At 40.5% G+C, this 17364-nt stretch overlaps 2 protein-coding genes across 3 annotated transcripts; both read left to right on the forward strand.

Annotated features, from left to right (window-relative positions):
- Positions 1-8018: 8018 nt before the first annotated feature.
- LOC111076864 (protein dimmed) lies at positions 8019-10757 on the forward strand. Its single transcript, XM_022370885.2, has 2 exons — positions 8019-8209; positions 8284-10757. The coding sequence occupies exons 1-2, from the start codon at positions 8036-8038 to the stop codon at positions 9421-9423; spliced, it is 1314 nt and encodes a 437-aa protein (XP_022226577.2). The 5' UTR covers positions 8019-8035; the 3' UTR covers positions 9424-10757.
- Positions 10758-12580: 1823 nt separating this feature from the next.
- LOC111076862 (CD63 antigen) lies at positions 12581-17095 on the forward strand. 2 transcript variants are annotated; one of them, XM_022370881.2, is made up of 4 exons: positions 12581-12687; positions 16159-16273; positions 16336-16914; positions 16975-17095. In XM_022370881.2, exons 2-4 carry the CDS (start codon positions 16211-16213, stop codon positions 17038-17040), a joined length of 708 nt encoding a protein of 235 aa, XP_022226573.2. In that variant the 5' UTR covers positions 12581-12687; positions 16159-16210; the 3' UTR covers positions 17041-17095. The 2 variants fall into 2 exon arrangements, with proteins under 2 accessions (XP_022226573.2, XP_022226572.2); XM_022370880.2 differs by lacking the exon at positions 12581-12687 and adding an exon at positions 14884-14948.
- Positions 17096-17364: the final 269 nt, after the last annotated feature.

Genomic DNA, 17364 nt, shown 5'->3' on the forward strand with positions numbered 1-17364 from the left:
AAAGTCGATCCTGGAGATCCTGCCCGGCTGCTTAAATATGCCAGTCGTGTGTTTCGGCTGAGAGACCTCTTTTCTGATTGCATTAAAGGCGTTGGCTCACCCCTGGAGGATGGGGATTGAATCAAAATTTGCGGTTGCCAGGAATGATGGTAGGATGATTGGGTGCGCATTAGAGATTATGAAGTAAATTGGTGTATGGAAAATGTGTAAGTATGTTATTTTAATAGGTATTTGTGGGCTGTTTTTTTGGGATTTAAGGAGGATGTTTTCAATGGCCTTTAGCCTCTGTCACACTTTCAATTGCTAATAAAATGTATTTTACACTTAGGAGTATTATTTTTCCTTCTATTTACTCATTAGGTTATTCTAAATTGCATTTTATTTATAGATTTTTCAACTGCTTAAATTACCGTACTTGCTCGTGCCTCTCCTCCTCTTTTTAAATACAAAATTTATTAGTGCATTTTGTTTGCATTTGCTTTTTGTGTGTTGAGATGCCAATGTCGAGTACAATGATCGGTTTAATATGTTAAGAGTGAAGGAAAACCCGAACCAGAACGCAAACCCTGAAAGCTGAAGGCAGACCCTGAACCAACTGTTGATGGGGCAGGGCAGCGCAGACAAAAACACAGCCACAAGGAGGCAGGAGGCAGGCTGTGGAGGACCAGAAACAACAAGAGGCTGCTGCATTCAACTTCTGTTGGATGGGAAATAATCAAAAGGCTCTTTGCCGGTGGAGGACTGTAAGCAGCAACCGCCCACGCAATTGCTGGCAACAGCAGCAGCCTCGGCCTTCGGTTCGAGTCCGAGACTCTGTCTACATTCTATATTTTTGTATGCCCTTCAAAGCGACGGATATAAAGAGATGTTTGCAAAAAACAAAATGAAGATTTTGCAACTCTAAAAAGTAAATATATTTTTGTATGCGCTTCAAAGCGAAGGATATGAAGATATGTCTCTGATATTGTCAATTATTTGGCGACGCCCACGTCTTCGTTCCAATTGTCTTTGTTAATTTCGTACTCCTTGTGATTGAGATTCACGCAAGTGCGACATGCCCTCACGCACATTTTCGTTATCTTCTTCGACTTGTTCGACTGTTCTTTCTGCTCTACTATGTCGCATGAATGTTGTATTATTTGTCCGACGGTGCAACTGCGCCTCTTGCGTCTTGCTGGAATTTTTCACTTTAGCACAGTTACAAAATAACCAAATTCACAAAGAAACGTAACAAACACAAAAAGATATTAGATCGAGATTAAATCAAAAATCAACACTGACAACTAAATAAAGTCAATACTTGATCAGAAACACTAAAATTAAAAGTTAGCAGGTGGTAATATGAAGATACTTTCCGACCTATACTCAAACCTACTTAATATAAGACAAAAATTTCATGAATATCGATCGAGCCGTCTGGGAGGAGTTTAACCACAAACACAGTGACAAGAGATTTTTATATATATAAATATTATTTTTATAACAACAAAAAAATGATCGTATACCTACCTACATAGAATCTTCCTCATAATGCAACTTTAGGAGCATCAACAGCTTCGACTCGGAAAAGAAAGCCTTTCCTTTCTTTTTTTTTCTTCTTTCCTGTTTATTATTTCCACATCTCTACTGTTGGGGGGCTGCTGCTGGTGGATAGAGCACGCCAACGCTCGCGCCCCTTTGCTGTCGTGTGATTTACATAATGTCCTTGTCGACAGTGTTCCGCCGTTCAACCTCCTACGGCCCGGCCCTAACCCCGCTGCTGTCGCTTCTGTTGATGCTGCATCGACTTGCCAGTTTAAAAATATTAACTGTCAATTTGTATTTGGCAACACTTGGCTGAAGAGGAATTTGCGGGCAGGACTAGAGCAGCACAGGACTACTACTGCTCCTGCTGCATTGGGAGTACTGCACTTGAGGCTGAAGTTGACTTATTTTTATGCCACCAAAGTGGGGATGATAGAAACGGAATGGATCTTTACTCTAAAATTAGCATTTTGCTAGGGAGTTTAAAAGTTCAGAAATCTTTTGAAAATTATGGGATAAAGCGAAAGAGGTACTGAAATTAAAACTATTTTTTTTGTTTATTATTTGTTCGGCATGCAATGATAAATCCTCTAAGAATTCAATAAAATATCTTAAAACTCTTTCTTATAATGTACAAATTCTTTTTTTAAGTATAAAAATAGGTGTTTAATTTTATTTTTCAATTAAATTCCGCAAATAATTTAATAAAATATCACACAACATTTTTCTATCACGTTATATTTTACTATTATTTAATATTTATCTATTAAAACTTTTTCTTCTTCTTCTTTTTTATTAGGAATACTTCAGTATTATTTAGGATTTTCAGAATATTCAATTTTATTTATTTAGTACTTGTCTGACTATCGAATCTCTTTATCTAGAAATCCGGCCCTTGTATTCATTAATTACCGACATCCTTCATCCCCATACCCTTTCATTCTTCTCTTTTACGAGCCATAACTTTTCTATGGCAACGCTTCCATTCCATTCTCTTTTTACTATCCATAAATTTCCCATCTATATCACTTCCTGTTACTCCAATATATTTTCCAGCAATTACATATTAAAAAGAAAACCCTTTGAGCCACATCAAACAAAACGAAAGAGAATAATTCATGCATATATGAAAAACCACACGAAATTCTATAGAAAAAGGGCAGGCAGCAAACGCATGCAACTTTCCAAAAAGCAAAGCAAAAGAGAACTTTGCTTCGGCAACATTTTATATTATCTGTCGACAATACTCGTAGTTTATCATGAGATAAAACCCCACCGATAAGGACGTAAGCACTGTGATAACAGCAACAGCAACAGGGCTGTAGACAAACAGACGATAATAATAATAACAGTATACAACAACTCGGGGGCTCTCAATCGGAGTTGGTAACAAAGGAAGGAAGGAGCTGGCCTAGGCTGGGCGACAGTCCAAGTCGAATGCAGGCCGCACAGAGAAAGAGAGAGGGGGAGAGAGCGAGTGTGAGAGAGCTATGGGGCAACATGCGTCAGCGGGACTAATCAGGCACCCACATACCACACAGCCCACACTCCCTGCAGAACTATGCCGCTACCCCCTGCGTCTGGAGTTGTGGGCTCCGCAGCACGTGGTGTGTGACATGTCTAGAAACTCCAAAACACAAGCCACCCCGTTGGGCGAATGGGGGTTGGGTCTGGGCTCTGGGCTCTCGCTCTGGGATAACGTGTAATGTGATAAGGGCAGTGTTAGAATACCCTACACTTGACATAAGGATAAAGGAGCATTCCCGATTTATATGCGGTTTAAGGAAATTAAAATAAAATACTTTAGAAAGAATAGAAAAACCAGAAATTCGTAAAGGATATAGAGCCTCAGGCACTAAACGCTAACCGACCGAGGGACGCTGCTGCATGAGGCGGGACACCGAATGGAACCGAAGCGGAAGGAAATTCACAAGAATACAATATTCAGTCCATGGTAAGGAGTAATCTTTATAGAGATCTAGGCAATAAATAAGTATTTTTATTGATAAAAGTTACTGAATGAGAAGTGCTCGTATTGCAGGGGACACTTGTGGTTTAAGGTATTTTTGAAATTCTCGAAAAATATTTCCAAGGTAGCGAAACGTAACCAAAATATCCTTTCATGCACTTTAACTTATTTCTATTTTAATTAAGTCTTTAATACCAATTACCAGGTATCCCTGTGTCGACCCAACCCCATTTGTAGGCCTCACTTGTGTGGGGGTCTCGCCCCCGACTCGATTGCTTAGAAAAAAAAATATATAACAAAACAAAAGCGACGCAATAAAACTCACTCAGAATCGTGGCACTCATGCTTTGAGCCTTTTGAAATGCTCTCCATTCGCCAGTTCGCTTCGCTTCGGGCACTCGGGCAGGCCCCAGACCCCAGCCCCCCTCTTGCCGAACTGTTAGACTTGTTGCGTGACTTCGGGAATGCTCGGCCAAGGCTTGTGATTCGCCTTTGGCCGTGTGCCTCGGTTCGCCTGTCGACGAGGCAGAGGCAGAGGACGCCTCACTGTTGCAACCATTCCACAAGTGTCCGTCATCCTCAACGCTTCCGCGTTTCCGGTGCTCCACGGCGTGCGTTTCGCTCAGTTTCGGTCCATGGCCCAACGCAATTTGTTCTACCCTCGGATTATTCAGTGCTGAAATTTAAGAAATAATTAATAAAAAAAATGATGAAATTTTGAAAAAAGAAAAAGGCATAAAATCTCGTGTATGTGTGTGTGTGTCAAATAAGTGGTTTAAAAAAATGCCCTTAATTAAAGTGAAAAGTGTGAAGAGTTATTTTTGATAGATCTGTGTAAAAAAATAAAGGATCAATCAAAAATACGCCACTGGGTTTATAAATTTTGAGCGAATGTAAGTTTTCAATTTAAGTATTTAAATATATTTAGTTGCAATATTCTAGTACCTTTCACATCACAAAAAGAAACAAGAAAGAACCCAAGCTTTAAATTACGGGAAATTAAGGTTTTTATTTAAAAAAACAAAAAAAAACCCACAAATTATAAATCATGTAAAGAATATATAAGAACAACTATTATAAATGTAGGTAATAAATGTTTATAACACGCAGTATTTTGGTATTTCTATCGTAAAAACATTATTAACAAGTTTTCAAAATAAAATCGAAAAATATGTACCGACTCAGTATTCACAGTATTTTTCATTCTGCCTTTAGAATTATTTAAAAATATCTTGCGATAAATTCAACAAAATACTGCGCTTTAGAAACATTTATTTCCTCGAATATTTGTAGAGTGTTGTTTTTAAAGCAATTTTTTAATGAAAATTAAAAAATGAAATCAATATTCAAGAGTTCAATATTAAGAAGAAAAACTTTTGGTTTAAAACTGGGCATTAAACATCATAATATTCATAGAAAATAAACCATTAAATATAACCACAATTTTAAATATCTCTTAAAGATTTATGATATAAGCATTTAAATCCTTAAAACAAATATAAAATGTAACTGTAACCACAAACGTGCCGATATTTTTGTCCCACCATTCTGAGTTATTGAGTTATTCAATCAACCCAAAAGGCATTGAACGTCTTAACCCAAATTTGAGGCTCGTATAATTCGCAATCGAAACTTCCGTCCGCCTTCCAGGCTCGAAACATATCTCATTTCTCTTATATCACAAACGAATTATCCCAATACACTTGTCAAATGCAGTTCAAAACGTTGCCTGCAACCAAAGAGCCCCCAATGCTCCCACCCCGACTCAATCCACGGCACACAACCCACACAAGAAGCGACGCACAAAGGCACGCAAAAGTATGCTTTATTTACTAGAAAGCATAATAAATATTACACAAGACCAGGTGCTGACTGACTGGCTGTTGGCTGCTGGGATGCTGCTGCTGCTGCTGCATTGCTAAGGACCTCAGAGCCCCATATCTGCAGACCACGTCAAGCGTACCGCCAGACAAAGGAAGCTGCATTTTCAGGTTCAACAGCAGGGGCAAGCAACATGTTGCAAGCATCTGCATTTAAAGCCAAGCCCGCCCCCCTATTCGATGGCGACAAATCGGCGACTCATTGGACAAACTGTTGCCCCTTCCCACCAAGTCTTTTTATAACCGAAAGCCATTATATAACATCAGTGTAACCCTATAACCTTATACGCAGCTTGAAGTTGGGGGGTGCTCCATAAGGTGCTAGAGATGGTCGAGTTATCCAATGCGATAATGGTTAGTAGATTGTTTCATTTTGAATATGGAATATTTAAGGCATATTTTTGAGGAATTTGAAGTGGAATTATTAACAACTATCGCAGATACTGTGGTGAAAATATAGCTACCTAAAGATCCTCACATACTTTACAGGGAATATGTAATATTTTCTGTTATTTTTTTTTACTAAATAAAAAGTATTAACAAAACCTCTAGGAAACTTCGAAAATTAGGAAATCTTTAAGGGCTATTTTTTTGAGCGTTTTCAAGGATTATCTCGAGAATTAACGAAGGAGCTCTTTCAGGGAATATTTAATATATTCTGTGCTTCTGTTTTTTTTTAGAATTTCGTTAATTAAATATTGTAGAAAAGCTTTCAAATATTTATAAAAATATCTTTGAGTTTTGTATGAACTATCGTTCCCAAATATCGGGTTGTAAATTCCGCTCCGCACTTAACGCTGCCTTCACCAGGCCAGGACCACCGCTGTGATATGCATTGTATTGTAGTCATTTCTCTTAACATTTCTTTTAAAGACCCGCCAAACAGTGCATAGTTCATAGTCCATGGTCCGAGAGAGCGAGAGAGCCCAAGGAGCTGTTGTCGTTAAATAATAGCGACACTTTTGTTTCACTCAGCGGAGCCTCAGTGGAGGAAAAGCGAAGAAAAATGCACCGCAAAGTGCGCGTTTTCTATTACAACAAAGTCAGTGTTTTCCTTCCAGTATCGTGTCCCCATTCCCCGTGTCCCATGTCCTGCGTCTGCTTTACTCTTTAAATTGTTCCACAGCAGTACGGGGTTCCGGGTCAAATGCTGGAAAGCCAAGGGGCATAACCATAACAACGACAGAAAGCGCGAAAGCATTTCATCGAAACACCAGTCCCCCCGCCCCGCACAAGATTCTTGTGCTCTTCTCTCTTACGGTAGTTTTTTTTTTTCAAGTACAATGCAATCTCTGTTCACGCCGACTGACCCTTGACCCCAAGCGCAACAGGATTGGGTGCAAAAAAAAGACAAAAGGAGGGGGAAATCGTCTTATAATTTCTTACTATTTGCTGCCTCGTTGATTAGCGTTGCATGATTGTTCTGAGGGATTATTAGGGGGGTGACGAAATGGTAAGGTTTAGGGACACTTTCTAAAAATAATTGCCAAGGAATTACGAGGGGAGCAGTCGTAGATAAAGTGTGTCACAATATCATTGTGAGAAATCTAATAAAGTATTGCCTTGCAGAGTTCTTTCTTTAAGAAATGGCGAAAGAGTTGGAACATTTTTTATCCTTTAGACGTATTGAAAGAAAAGATAATACAGAAATATATAGGGAAGAGTTTTTTTAAGGAAGCATACAAAATATGACGAAATATCAGAATACCATTCAAAAATCGATTCACACATAAAACCCGTAAAAGATCATTTTTTTCTTGAACTTCTGAAGTCGCTTATAGAAATTAATCTAAATATCATTCCAAAATGTATGAGAAACTGTTTTTTATCGGTTCTAACAGTATATTATTCAAATGTGTGCTTTAAAATTGTTTTTACGAATAAATTCATATAATATCGATCGAAAAGAAAGAAGAAAAGCGAGAAGCTCCCTTTTTTTATACAGAAATTTACATAAGTTCCATATACAAATATCTTTGATCTCCATTCAACATTTTAATGCAAAGAATGCAATACTACCGCCTCCAATTTTATAATTATAATTACACAATGTGCTAGAAATTCTAGATACATTTCCAGCGAGAACTCAAAATGACATTTGGACATTCGTATGAATGTGTCATCTAACCTAATTTATGTGTCAAATAGCAGCACGTGTGATGGGTCCAGTCCAACTTCCACATAGCAAATATCGATTTAAAGATAACGAATATCACACACAAATGATTCAAATGTGGTTAAGAGACCGAAATGCTAGATAAAATATCATAAAACAAACACTGACAGAAAGCTCTGCAATTATGGGGAGTATTAAAAAGCTGACTAGCCAAAAAACAAAAACAAAACAACAATAAACTGACAGATAATAAAGGAAATGGGGAGATCATAAAGGGATATTGGGGATATAGAGCCACTTAAAAAGGAGAAATCCTCCACAGAGGAGGTTATCTGGTAAGCCCTTTGAATAGAATGGATGGAAATTGGGTTTACAAATATTTCCAAAGAGCCTGAAAGAGTCTTTCATAAAAAAGATCTCATAATTTTTCCCAAATTAAATATATGCACACGTCCGGGCATCCCCCATTGACTTGCTCCATTCTCTGACTTATTTTTTATAAATTACCTGTAACTTTTAGCACTTTAACAACACCCCCGAGCAACCATGGATGCCACACAGCTGACGGAACTGATCAGCAGCCACGACTTCATGCAGCTTCAGCAGCAGTTGCATCACAACAACAACAACTACAACACAGATGGACACAATGGCTTGTCCCCAGAGTCGGCGGAGAGAAGTTCCCGACCCGTAAGACGTGTCACAAGGCGCACCTCACAGGTAAGCAGCCAACGAGCGGTAGATCTGTAAAGAGTGAAATTGATATTTAATGTGTGTGTATCTTCCATGTGCAGTTAAGCAATAATACTTACGATCTGGAGATGACAGATTCCAGTTCGCAGAGCGATGATACGAGCGGTGGGGGCGGCAGCAGCAATGGAGGTGGCAGCAGCACCAACAATCCGCAGGGGCACTCCCAGGGTAATCAACGGCCCTCGAGTAGAGGTCGTGGGCAGCAGAGCAACGGCGGATGTGCGTCGAGCCTCACTCCGAACAGTGCCAATTCCAGTTCTTCGAATTCAAATGCCAATCGGCGGCGCAAGGGAGCGCTGAATGCCAAGGAGCGGAATCTCAGGCGTTTGGAGTCCAACGAGAGGGAGCGCATGCGAATGCACAGCCTGAACGATGCGTTTCAGTCGCTGCGCGAGGTCATTCCGCACGTGGAGATGGAGCGGCGGCTGTCAAAGATTGAGACACTGACGCTGGCCAAGAACTACATCATCAATCTGACGCACATCATACTCTCGAAGCGGAACGAGGAGGCGGCTGCAATGGAGCTGAATGGCGGTGCCGTTGGCGGTGTCCTTCTTTCCAGCCTCACGGCGGACGCCAGTGGCGGCACGAATGGTGCATCGGCCAATGCCGCGGCCGCACTTTGCTTTGAGGATGCTCTGGCCAATGGTGGGGCCTACGATTGTGCTCTGTTGGCTGCTGCCGATGGCACTTTGCTGAATGCAGCCGCCGTTTCGGCCAATCCTGCGATGCAGAGTCTCCAGCCCCAGGCGATGCACATGCAGCAGACACAGTTGGAGCCCACATCCCATCATCCACAGCAGCAGCAGCAACAGCAGCAACAGCAGCAACAGCAGCAACAGCAGCAGCAGCAGCAACAGCATCACCATCATCAACAGCAACAGCAGCAGCAGACGATGCATGGTCATGGCCACATGGGAGCCACAATGATGCTCACCCAACAGCAGCAGCAGCAGCAGCAGCAGCCCCAACAGCAGCCGACACTCATCCTGAATGGCTCCACAACGGTTAATGTGGGCGTCGGAGTTGGCGTAGGAGTTGGTGTGGGTGTGGGTGTCGGAGTTAATGTCGGCGTGGGCGTTGGGATTGTGTCCGGCGTGGGTGTCGGTGTAGGTAACAATTCCGGCAACTTTACAGATGTTAATGATAATTTTGATGAACCATTTCGAGAGTTCCTCTAAGGTGGGGCCTGATCTAAGGAGTATAGAGATGATAAAAATAGAATTTATAGAATATAGAAAGCGGGAAAAGGCAAAGAATTTGTTTTCCCTGAGTGGAGTTTAGTTTAAGAAATTAAATTATTCGAACGTAAACGATATTTTGCCATAGAAATAGTAAAACTTAGATGTTGGCAGTACCAAAGCGCTACATATTTTTAGAATAAACCTTTCAGATACAATGCCGCTGCAAATATTCCAACCTTTCAAGCACAACTGTACTTCAGTCTGTTCCTTCATCTATTCAGCATTTATTTTCAATCTCTTGTCAACCTAAACACAACTGTACTTCATGCCTGTTTCATTCCACTATTCCCACAGCCAGCTATAAAACACTTCAACAAATTAATCAAAATGGCAAAAAAAAAAACTTGAACTCATCCTGAAATATCAGAAAATTATATAGGAATTTAGAATAAATATACGTACATAGAAATTAAGTCAAACATTAACCATAAAAATACATATATGGAATATTAAAATCCTATACATACCAAAAACAAAAGCTAAGCCCCTAGATTGTAAGTTGATCAACAGAAATAGATTCAAAATAGAGTCAATATATTATATATACATTATATGCAATTAATCCAAAGTTGTTATAACATAAGAGCCCCATAAGGATAGTAGATTATTGAGAAACACTGTAATTGTATATATAGAAATGAAGTAAAAACGGACGGAAGCAAACACCAGATACAGATGAAAGGGAGTCGAACTCTCAACGAGTTTCGTCGCTATATATAAATACATATATACACATATATATATAATTGTCAGCAATAGCAACAAAAACAAAGCATCAATTAACGTTAACTAGCAGTCCTGGCGCGACTACGGAACGATAGAGACGACAACGACAACGACATCGACACTGACGACGACGGCAGAGTGACGCGCCAATAAGTTAATTTACCACCCATGATCTTTTTAATGCACTTGAAATTTATCGTACTACGGATGTAATGGTTCCCGGAGCAGGGTAACAAAACAATTAACACACCGAAACGTTGAATGGCACATTGAAATTGGCACACTTCCGATTGTACCCCATGCCCTGCCCATGGCTGTGTAACTAACGGAAGGAACACCACTGTAGGACTTACGGGTGGGAAAGGAAAGTGTGCCAGAGCGGGACAACCCGATATGGCAGTGTGGGGTGCGGTACCGTGTGCGGTACAACGGTAAACAGTAATAAAATAACGGTGCTCGATGGGTGGCACATGATACAGAGAGTGTCAGTGTGAGTGGATGAGGGCGTGGGCGTGGGCGTGGGCGTGAGTGTGGATGTGGATGGATGCTTGGGTCTTAGCAATAATTAAGTGAAAAATAGTAGTTAGGGTGAGACGCCACGCCGCCTTGTGCTCGTGGGTGTGAAAGTTAAGCTTGTTGATTATGTTTGATTAGTCGAGGATTTAGTATTTTGGGTTAGTCGGTAAGCATATATACATATTATATACATATATTTCTAGTGCTAGTAGGTGGCAGTGACAGAAACTCTAGAAGGGGCATAGAGCAATATGTAATTCGTATTCGGTTAGTTGGTGGAGCAACAGGGTGGGAGGGGGGTTTCTACAACGAAATGGCACAAAAGTGTTTTGTTTGTGGACGAGTGTCAAATCTAGTCAAATTCTGTTGCACAAATGATATACAAATATATGTACATACATATATATTTGGATAAAACTGCAATATAGATGTTTAGTAAGTATTGTAAATGTTTTTCTTCCCACACACACACACACACACACACACACACACACGCAAACAAAATCAATTATATCTATATTTAAACACCCACAAAAAATGAGCAAATATTTATGTAACAAAATACTAAAAATGAAAACAGCATATTACTCGTATTGTATATAAAGTGTACTTTAGGAATGGTCTAAGAACGATGAGCATTTGTTGTGTACAAGTAAAGGAGGATCGATATGGATACATCCCTATTGAATACCAGTGTAAAAGTAATGGATGCTATCCTATTCGATATATGTAACTAGTATGTATACTTAGATGCCAAGCAAAGTTGATTGAATAAAGCAAACAAATAAATATATCAAAATGTGCGTTTTTTATTTACATATCTACCTTTGAATTTCTCCCCATTCCAACGTATAAGACCTATATGATATAGTTTTCCAATCAAGTCGGTTCCAAATGAAGTATTGCACGCTGCAAAAATAATGATCAACAAAAGGCATAAAAATAAGTAATTTTTCCATGTTTCTACAGACAGAAATGGAGCTATGTCGACTCTTCTGTCGATGCTAATCGAGCATATATATGTATTATAAGGGTCAGAAAATGCTTAATTTCTATTAGTTTTAAATATATACATATACCCAATCTAAGGGCTATCAAAAGATTCCAAATGAAATACTTCAGCCGCAGCAACGAGTTTTATAGCTACCAGCTTATGTATGTGCGTTTCCCTTTTGACTCATTTTTAATAGCCACCCTTCTAACGGTTAAACTTATGGCCACGCGTCGCGACGCAAAGAAAGCCACACAGAAAAGTTCATTCGCATCCGGAAACGCACGGCTGAAATAATAGCATCTCACTTGATACGTTCGCATGATGCAATGAGTCCACTATCAGTACCAGTTTACTCACATCTTGCATTAAAGTGCCGAAGAATTTCATCATGTTATTTGCGAGCGCAAAGACTGCGGTTGGACAGACTTGGTTTTGGTTGTACTCGCATTAGGAATTCGGCTGTGCCTTTATATTTCAGACAGCGGTAACGCACAAACACTCATTATTAACAACTCCAATGCACGCTAAAACGCCGATTATATTTGTATTTGGCAAAATTAAGTTCAAGAAGTTCGCGGGAAGCAGCAGCTGATACTATAACGCCATCTATGAAAGTAGTGCTGTAAAGCGTTATTTTTGGCGATGCTTATCGCACTAAAATATCGACTTTATGTTGCAGATATCGATGAAACATTAAGTGGTCAAACTTGCAGGCGTATTTATATATAATGAGTCTAGTAGCGTCAATTCAATCGAAATAACAGACAAATTATTCCATTTGGATATATTCCACTTAACTTGATATTTTTTATAAATATATTATTTAAACAGGCGATATATCGATACATTGTATACCAATACGTTATCATCACTACTGAATATTTGTTTACCTGCGAGCGCTGTTTTGCCGGATAAAATCAAACGTATTGCAAGTGTAGAGTGAAGAGTTCAGTGATTTGAATCAGGTATATACACACACACTTAAGTTGGTATTAATAAAGTGCAACATTAAGTGAGAAACACTTTTAAGTATATTTGTCAATTAGCAAAGAAACCTTCTCGCAACTCTGCGGAGCTGGTGTTGTTATGGGCGCGTATTGTGTGTATGTGTGGAGTTGTCAGTGCGCCAGAACGAGATGGGAACACAGCAAGCAAAGCAGTTCAACAGTGTATCAGACGAGACGAATGTGCAGTTATTTTTCTTCGTTTCAGGTTCACTACCTCCTTCCGTTCTACTTTGCTGGCCTTTTGTTCCTCATCTCTTTTGTTCTGTTTCTCGTCGCGGGGGGCATGGCATCCACTACCTGCGAAGTGAGAGAAATCTAGGAATTTGGAGTATGTATGGAACTAGTTATACATAGAAAACACTAGCCTAGCCCAGGCCCAGCCGCCGCATAGCGTGAATATTTAAACCTACAAAAAAAAGAGACTGCATTTTTTCTGTGTGGCGCTTGCCGCATGAGTTCGCTGCAGTTTGTTAACCCCTCGCGGAATCCACCAGAGACTTGGTTTCGATTGTTCTCATTTCTGGGGCCCCAAACAAACACTTTCCTTTGCTTCTTTTGCGTTGTTACTTTTGGGGCAAGTAAAGTTGTATAAAAATAGCTCAAAGGGTCAGTTTTGGGGGGACGGACACCCATGCTTATGGGTAGATTTCCGGAATTAGTCGATGGCACGCAACCTAAAAAGGTGTATCATTATGCACACATGCATTCGTACCTACATCCACACATGCATACATCCATATATCCCTGTATTCAATGGGACAGGGCCCACTGACCGCCTTCATCGTCCCATTCCAAGCCAGGGAGCTTCCCCCATATATAATTGCTCCACCAGCACCCCGCACGAAGTGGGTGAAAGAACAGCCACAGTGGAGCCCGAGGGCTTATCAAATGACAGAAATATACAAGGCTGCGAAATTTGAGATTCGACTTTTTGCAAGAGTTAAAATAAATTGTGAAATATTCGCACATGGGAGAAGAACTGAGAAACAAAATATATTGAATGTGAAAATGTCTGCTTAAATTATGAATTATATTATTTGTGGCATTTCTGGGTACTGGGTAGCTAGCCCTTCAATTCCATTTAATTGAACGTAGAATAAATCCAAATAATGATTGAGCTTTACAGGGTCATAGGTTTTAATTAATAACGTATGCCCCTGTAAATCTTAATCATTGTGCTAGAGAAATCTGAGCGTTTTTCAATATATCAATATTAACGAATCAAATAGTTTGGGGTTTTCTTTGCTCTAACAACGATATTCATGTTTTATAAGATTTGTTTTATTTTGTAGCCACTGTCCGTGCTGGCCAACACCGCCGCCATCTACAACAAAAAGGTTTATTGACAGCCAGTGGCGGTGTTTTTATCGTCCTGTTTACGCGTGGGTGAATGAAATGTATATTTGATTACTCCTCCACTTTGGCGTCCGTGTGCGACAGGTGAAACTTTTCACTCGGCTTCTTTTATAGATAGAAAGAGAGAGAGAGAGAAAAGAGAGCGAAGCGAGTAGGCCTTTATTTAATGAAGCCCAGCCGCGGTGACCAGTGGCTATTAACCACTTTTTTTTTTTTTTTGCCACCGTTGACACAATTTCAAAACGATCGATTTCGGTCTCTTTCCACTTTTATGCGCTTTGGTGGGATGATGTTAGATATGTATGTACATGTGTAGCATATTATGCCCCCATGGCAGGAGGGCACAGCCCACACCCTGCTGTGTGTGTGTCAATCAACTAATTGGACCAGTGACCCCTGCTAATTGAAGAGTTCAAACTGATCTGATCTGATCTGATCGGTGTGGCATACGAGTATATGAACATAATTTGCTTAGACTAAACAGACGAAGAAAAATCTACTTAAACATTAAAATATATTCTCTAGTGGCTGCGACTTATGAATTGACCGATAGCAACCGAATGAGTAATTGCAACCAACAATTGACAATTATGAATTGACCGATAGCAACCGAATGAGTAATTGGACCAGTGACCCCTGCTAATTGAAGAGTACAAATTTTATTCTGTTAGAGAATACCTGTTGATAAGATAAGATAAGATAAGATAAGATAAGATAAGATAAGAAGACTGCAAACAATTAGTAGCCCATAAAAAGCTTGATTGCTTTCAATTTTAACATCAGTATGCATTAATTTTTGCTATCGCGAGTATCCAAGTTTAAACAGGCTTCGCCATGAAATCAGTCTATAGCTTTGAGAAATGGTACGATACAAAAAAGATAAGATTAATTAATTAATTAATTGTTAATATGTTTAAATGGCGTGATATTTGTGCAGTATTTTGCTTTGTCTGGTCAGGTTTTAAAGTTACAATCGCGATTAACTTACAACAATGCACGAAAAACCCTTAGAAATCGTTTCTATCGAGGCGCACGAGATTTGTTAATATCTTTGACATTTGGATAATATAATATTGTACAGAGTAGGAGAGAGCTTACCTTAAAATAAGTTTCAAGGAAGCTTAAACCAATTCTTTTCAAATGGGGCTATGACTATGACTTGCCTCCACGTCTACCCCTCGAAGACAGTCTTTTTGTTCACTGTTTAATTTTGATTGTGGAAGAGTCACCATGTCGCCATACATTCTGGTTATTTCCTTATCAAGCAATTGCGATAAAGTGCTGTGAATAATCCAAATTGAAAGGCCCCCCCTGTATAAGTGCAGTTGTTACATGGTGTTTATACTGCTAGTTGCTATAGCTGCTGCTGCTGCTGTTATCTACTCGTGGGTACTACTACTAATCGATTCCGTGGGGTGGTTGCACTGCAAAAGCAGGTCGTCCTTGTAACAAATACTTACATAGGGAGCACTTTCGCCACCAGCCACACCAACACCCACACCGCCTGCAAAAATACAAAAATACAAAAAAAAATACATACATATACGGGTAATATGTAATAACAAATAATAATGCGCCTAAAACTGGGCCAAACGAATACAATGAAACGTGAAATGGGAATGAAAATGAAATGAAAATGGCAGCAAATGCACTCAATGCGAAAAGGGCCTTGTGTTGGGCCTTTGCTTGCCATCCAACGTGCATTTCTGCACTTGACAACTTTCGCTCTATGGGAAGTGAAGTGCCCAGAAAGGTTGTTGGGGGGGAGGTTCTGCTATATGTAGGGGTTAATCCACAGACAGACAGACAGACGACAGGTGAAGCAGAAGAGAGAGAGAGAGAGGAGACACCAGAGTCCGTCCAGTGTTCTGGTTGCGTGTATTTTCTGTGATTTGGGGGTTGGCTTCGGGATGGTAGCCACTCGGATTTCCTTTTTAGACCCCATGAGTGTGTCTGTGTGTGTGTTTGTGTCTGCGGTTGACCAGCGTTTTATTGATTGATGTGCCGAGCGTTGTGTGTGTCCTGAGGGCGAATCGGTTAATATTTTTTGTCCCTTCATTCCCTTTCTTGCAGTACCAAGAATCAGAGCGAACGCGAGAGACGTTGTACGAATTTCTATAGCAAAATGGCATCCGGCGGCTTGGCATGTGTCAAATATTTGACATTCTTTTGCAATCTACTATTTGCGGTAAGTGCTCTCTGCTTCCCATTTTGAATTGAATTTGGACATTAATTTCCGATTTTAATCAGCTCACTGGTCTGCTCATCTTTCTGGTGGGTGGCATGGTCCAAATGAATTATGCCCACTATTCGAATTTTGTTAGCGATCATATTTGGACGGCGCCCATCATACTGATGATCGTGGGCGCCGCTGTGGCGGTCATTTGTTTCCTGGGCTGTTGCGGTGCCCTGAAGGAGAGCAGCTGCATGATCCTCAGCTTTGCCATACTCGCCGTGGTCATATTTCTGCTCGAAATAGGCCTGGGCGTGGCTGGGTATGTGAAGCACTCGGGCTTGCAGCAGATGATGGAGGGACAATTCAATTCGACCATGCGCCACTATAAGGAGCGTGAGGATTATCGCGATGCCTGGACCCTGTTGCAAACGGAATTGGACTGCTGCGGCACATATGGACCCAACGATTGGGAATTTATCTACCCCAATAAGACCCTGCCGCCGGCATGCTGCTCTGTCATCAATTTGAGCGAGGCCAAGGAATGCACTGTGGTGCATGCCACACAGAATGGCTGCTTGCAGAAGCTCTTGGGCATCTTGGACTCGAAGACATTGATCTTGGCCGCTGTGGTGCTGGCCGTGGCGGGTATACAGGTGAGTGGAAGGCACTTTTCAATGTGGATTTTCTATTCTATGACGTTTTGTACCCCACAGCTTTTGACCATACTCTTTGCCTGCTGCCTGTATCGTTCGTTTCGCCGGAGCTACGATCACGTTTAGATTGCGCAGCGATGATCCCGTCTGTCGACTTTGAAGCAGCCGGAAGCGGCCGGAAGCAGCCGGAAGCATCAAGAAGAATGAACGAATCAGTGAACAATTTTCGTAGTTTGTAGTTTGTCATATGCATGCGAAAAGATTTCTCGTTGCCGTCTCTGAATCACAAACAATCACAAAAACACACACACACACAAAGCCACATACCTACCATATGCCCACTGAAGTCTGAATCTGTCATCAAAATATTGCCCATGCGATTTTTAAATACTCGTATTTATTATTGCCTTAAATTTAGAAACATTTATCTGCCCAGTTTTTTTCCTGAAC

Source organism: Drosophila obscura, unplaced genomic scaffold (assembly GCF_018151105.1).
Source record: "Drosophila obscura isolate BZ-5 IFL unplaced genomic scaffold, ASM1815110v1 contig_179, whole genome shotgun sequence".
NCBI lineage: Eukaryota > Metazoa > Arthropoda > Insecta > Diptera > Drosophilidae > Drosophila > Drosophila obscura.

What these genes read in the sequence shown, in the direction of transcription:
- LOC111076864 (XM_022370885.2), top strand. Translation starts at nt 8,036, where the DNA reads ATGGATGCCACACAGCTGACGGAACTGATCAGCAGCCACGACTTCATG. An exon ending in TCACAAGGCGCACCTCACAG is followed by an intron (nt 8,210 to 8,283) that starts GTAAGCAGCCAA and finishes TTCCATGTGCAG; the next exon opens with TTAAGCAATAATACTTACGA.
- LOC111076862 (XM_022370880.2), top strand. Translation starts at nt 14,920, where the DNA reads ATGAAATCAGTCTATAGCTTTGAGAAATG. An exon ending in TTTGCAATCTACTATTTGCG is followed by an intron (nt 16,274 to 16,335) that starts GTAAGTGCTCTC and finishes GATTTTAATCAG; the next exon opens with CTCACTGGTCTGCTCATCTT. An exon ending in TGGCCGTGGCGGGTATACAG is followed by an intron (nt 16,915 to 16,974) that starts GTGAGTGGAAGG and finishes TGTACCCCACAG; the next exon opens with CTTTTGACCATACTCTTTGC.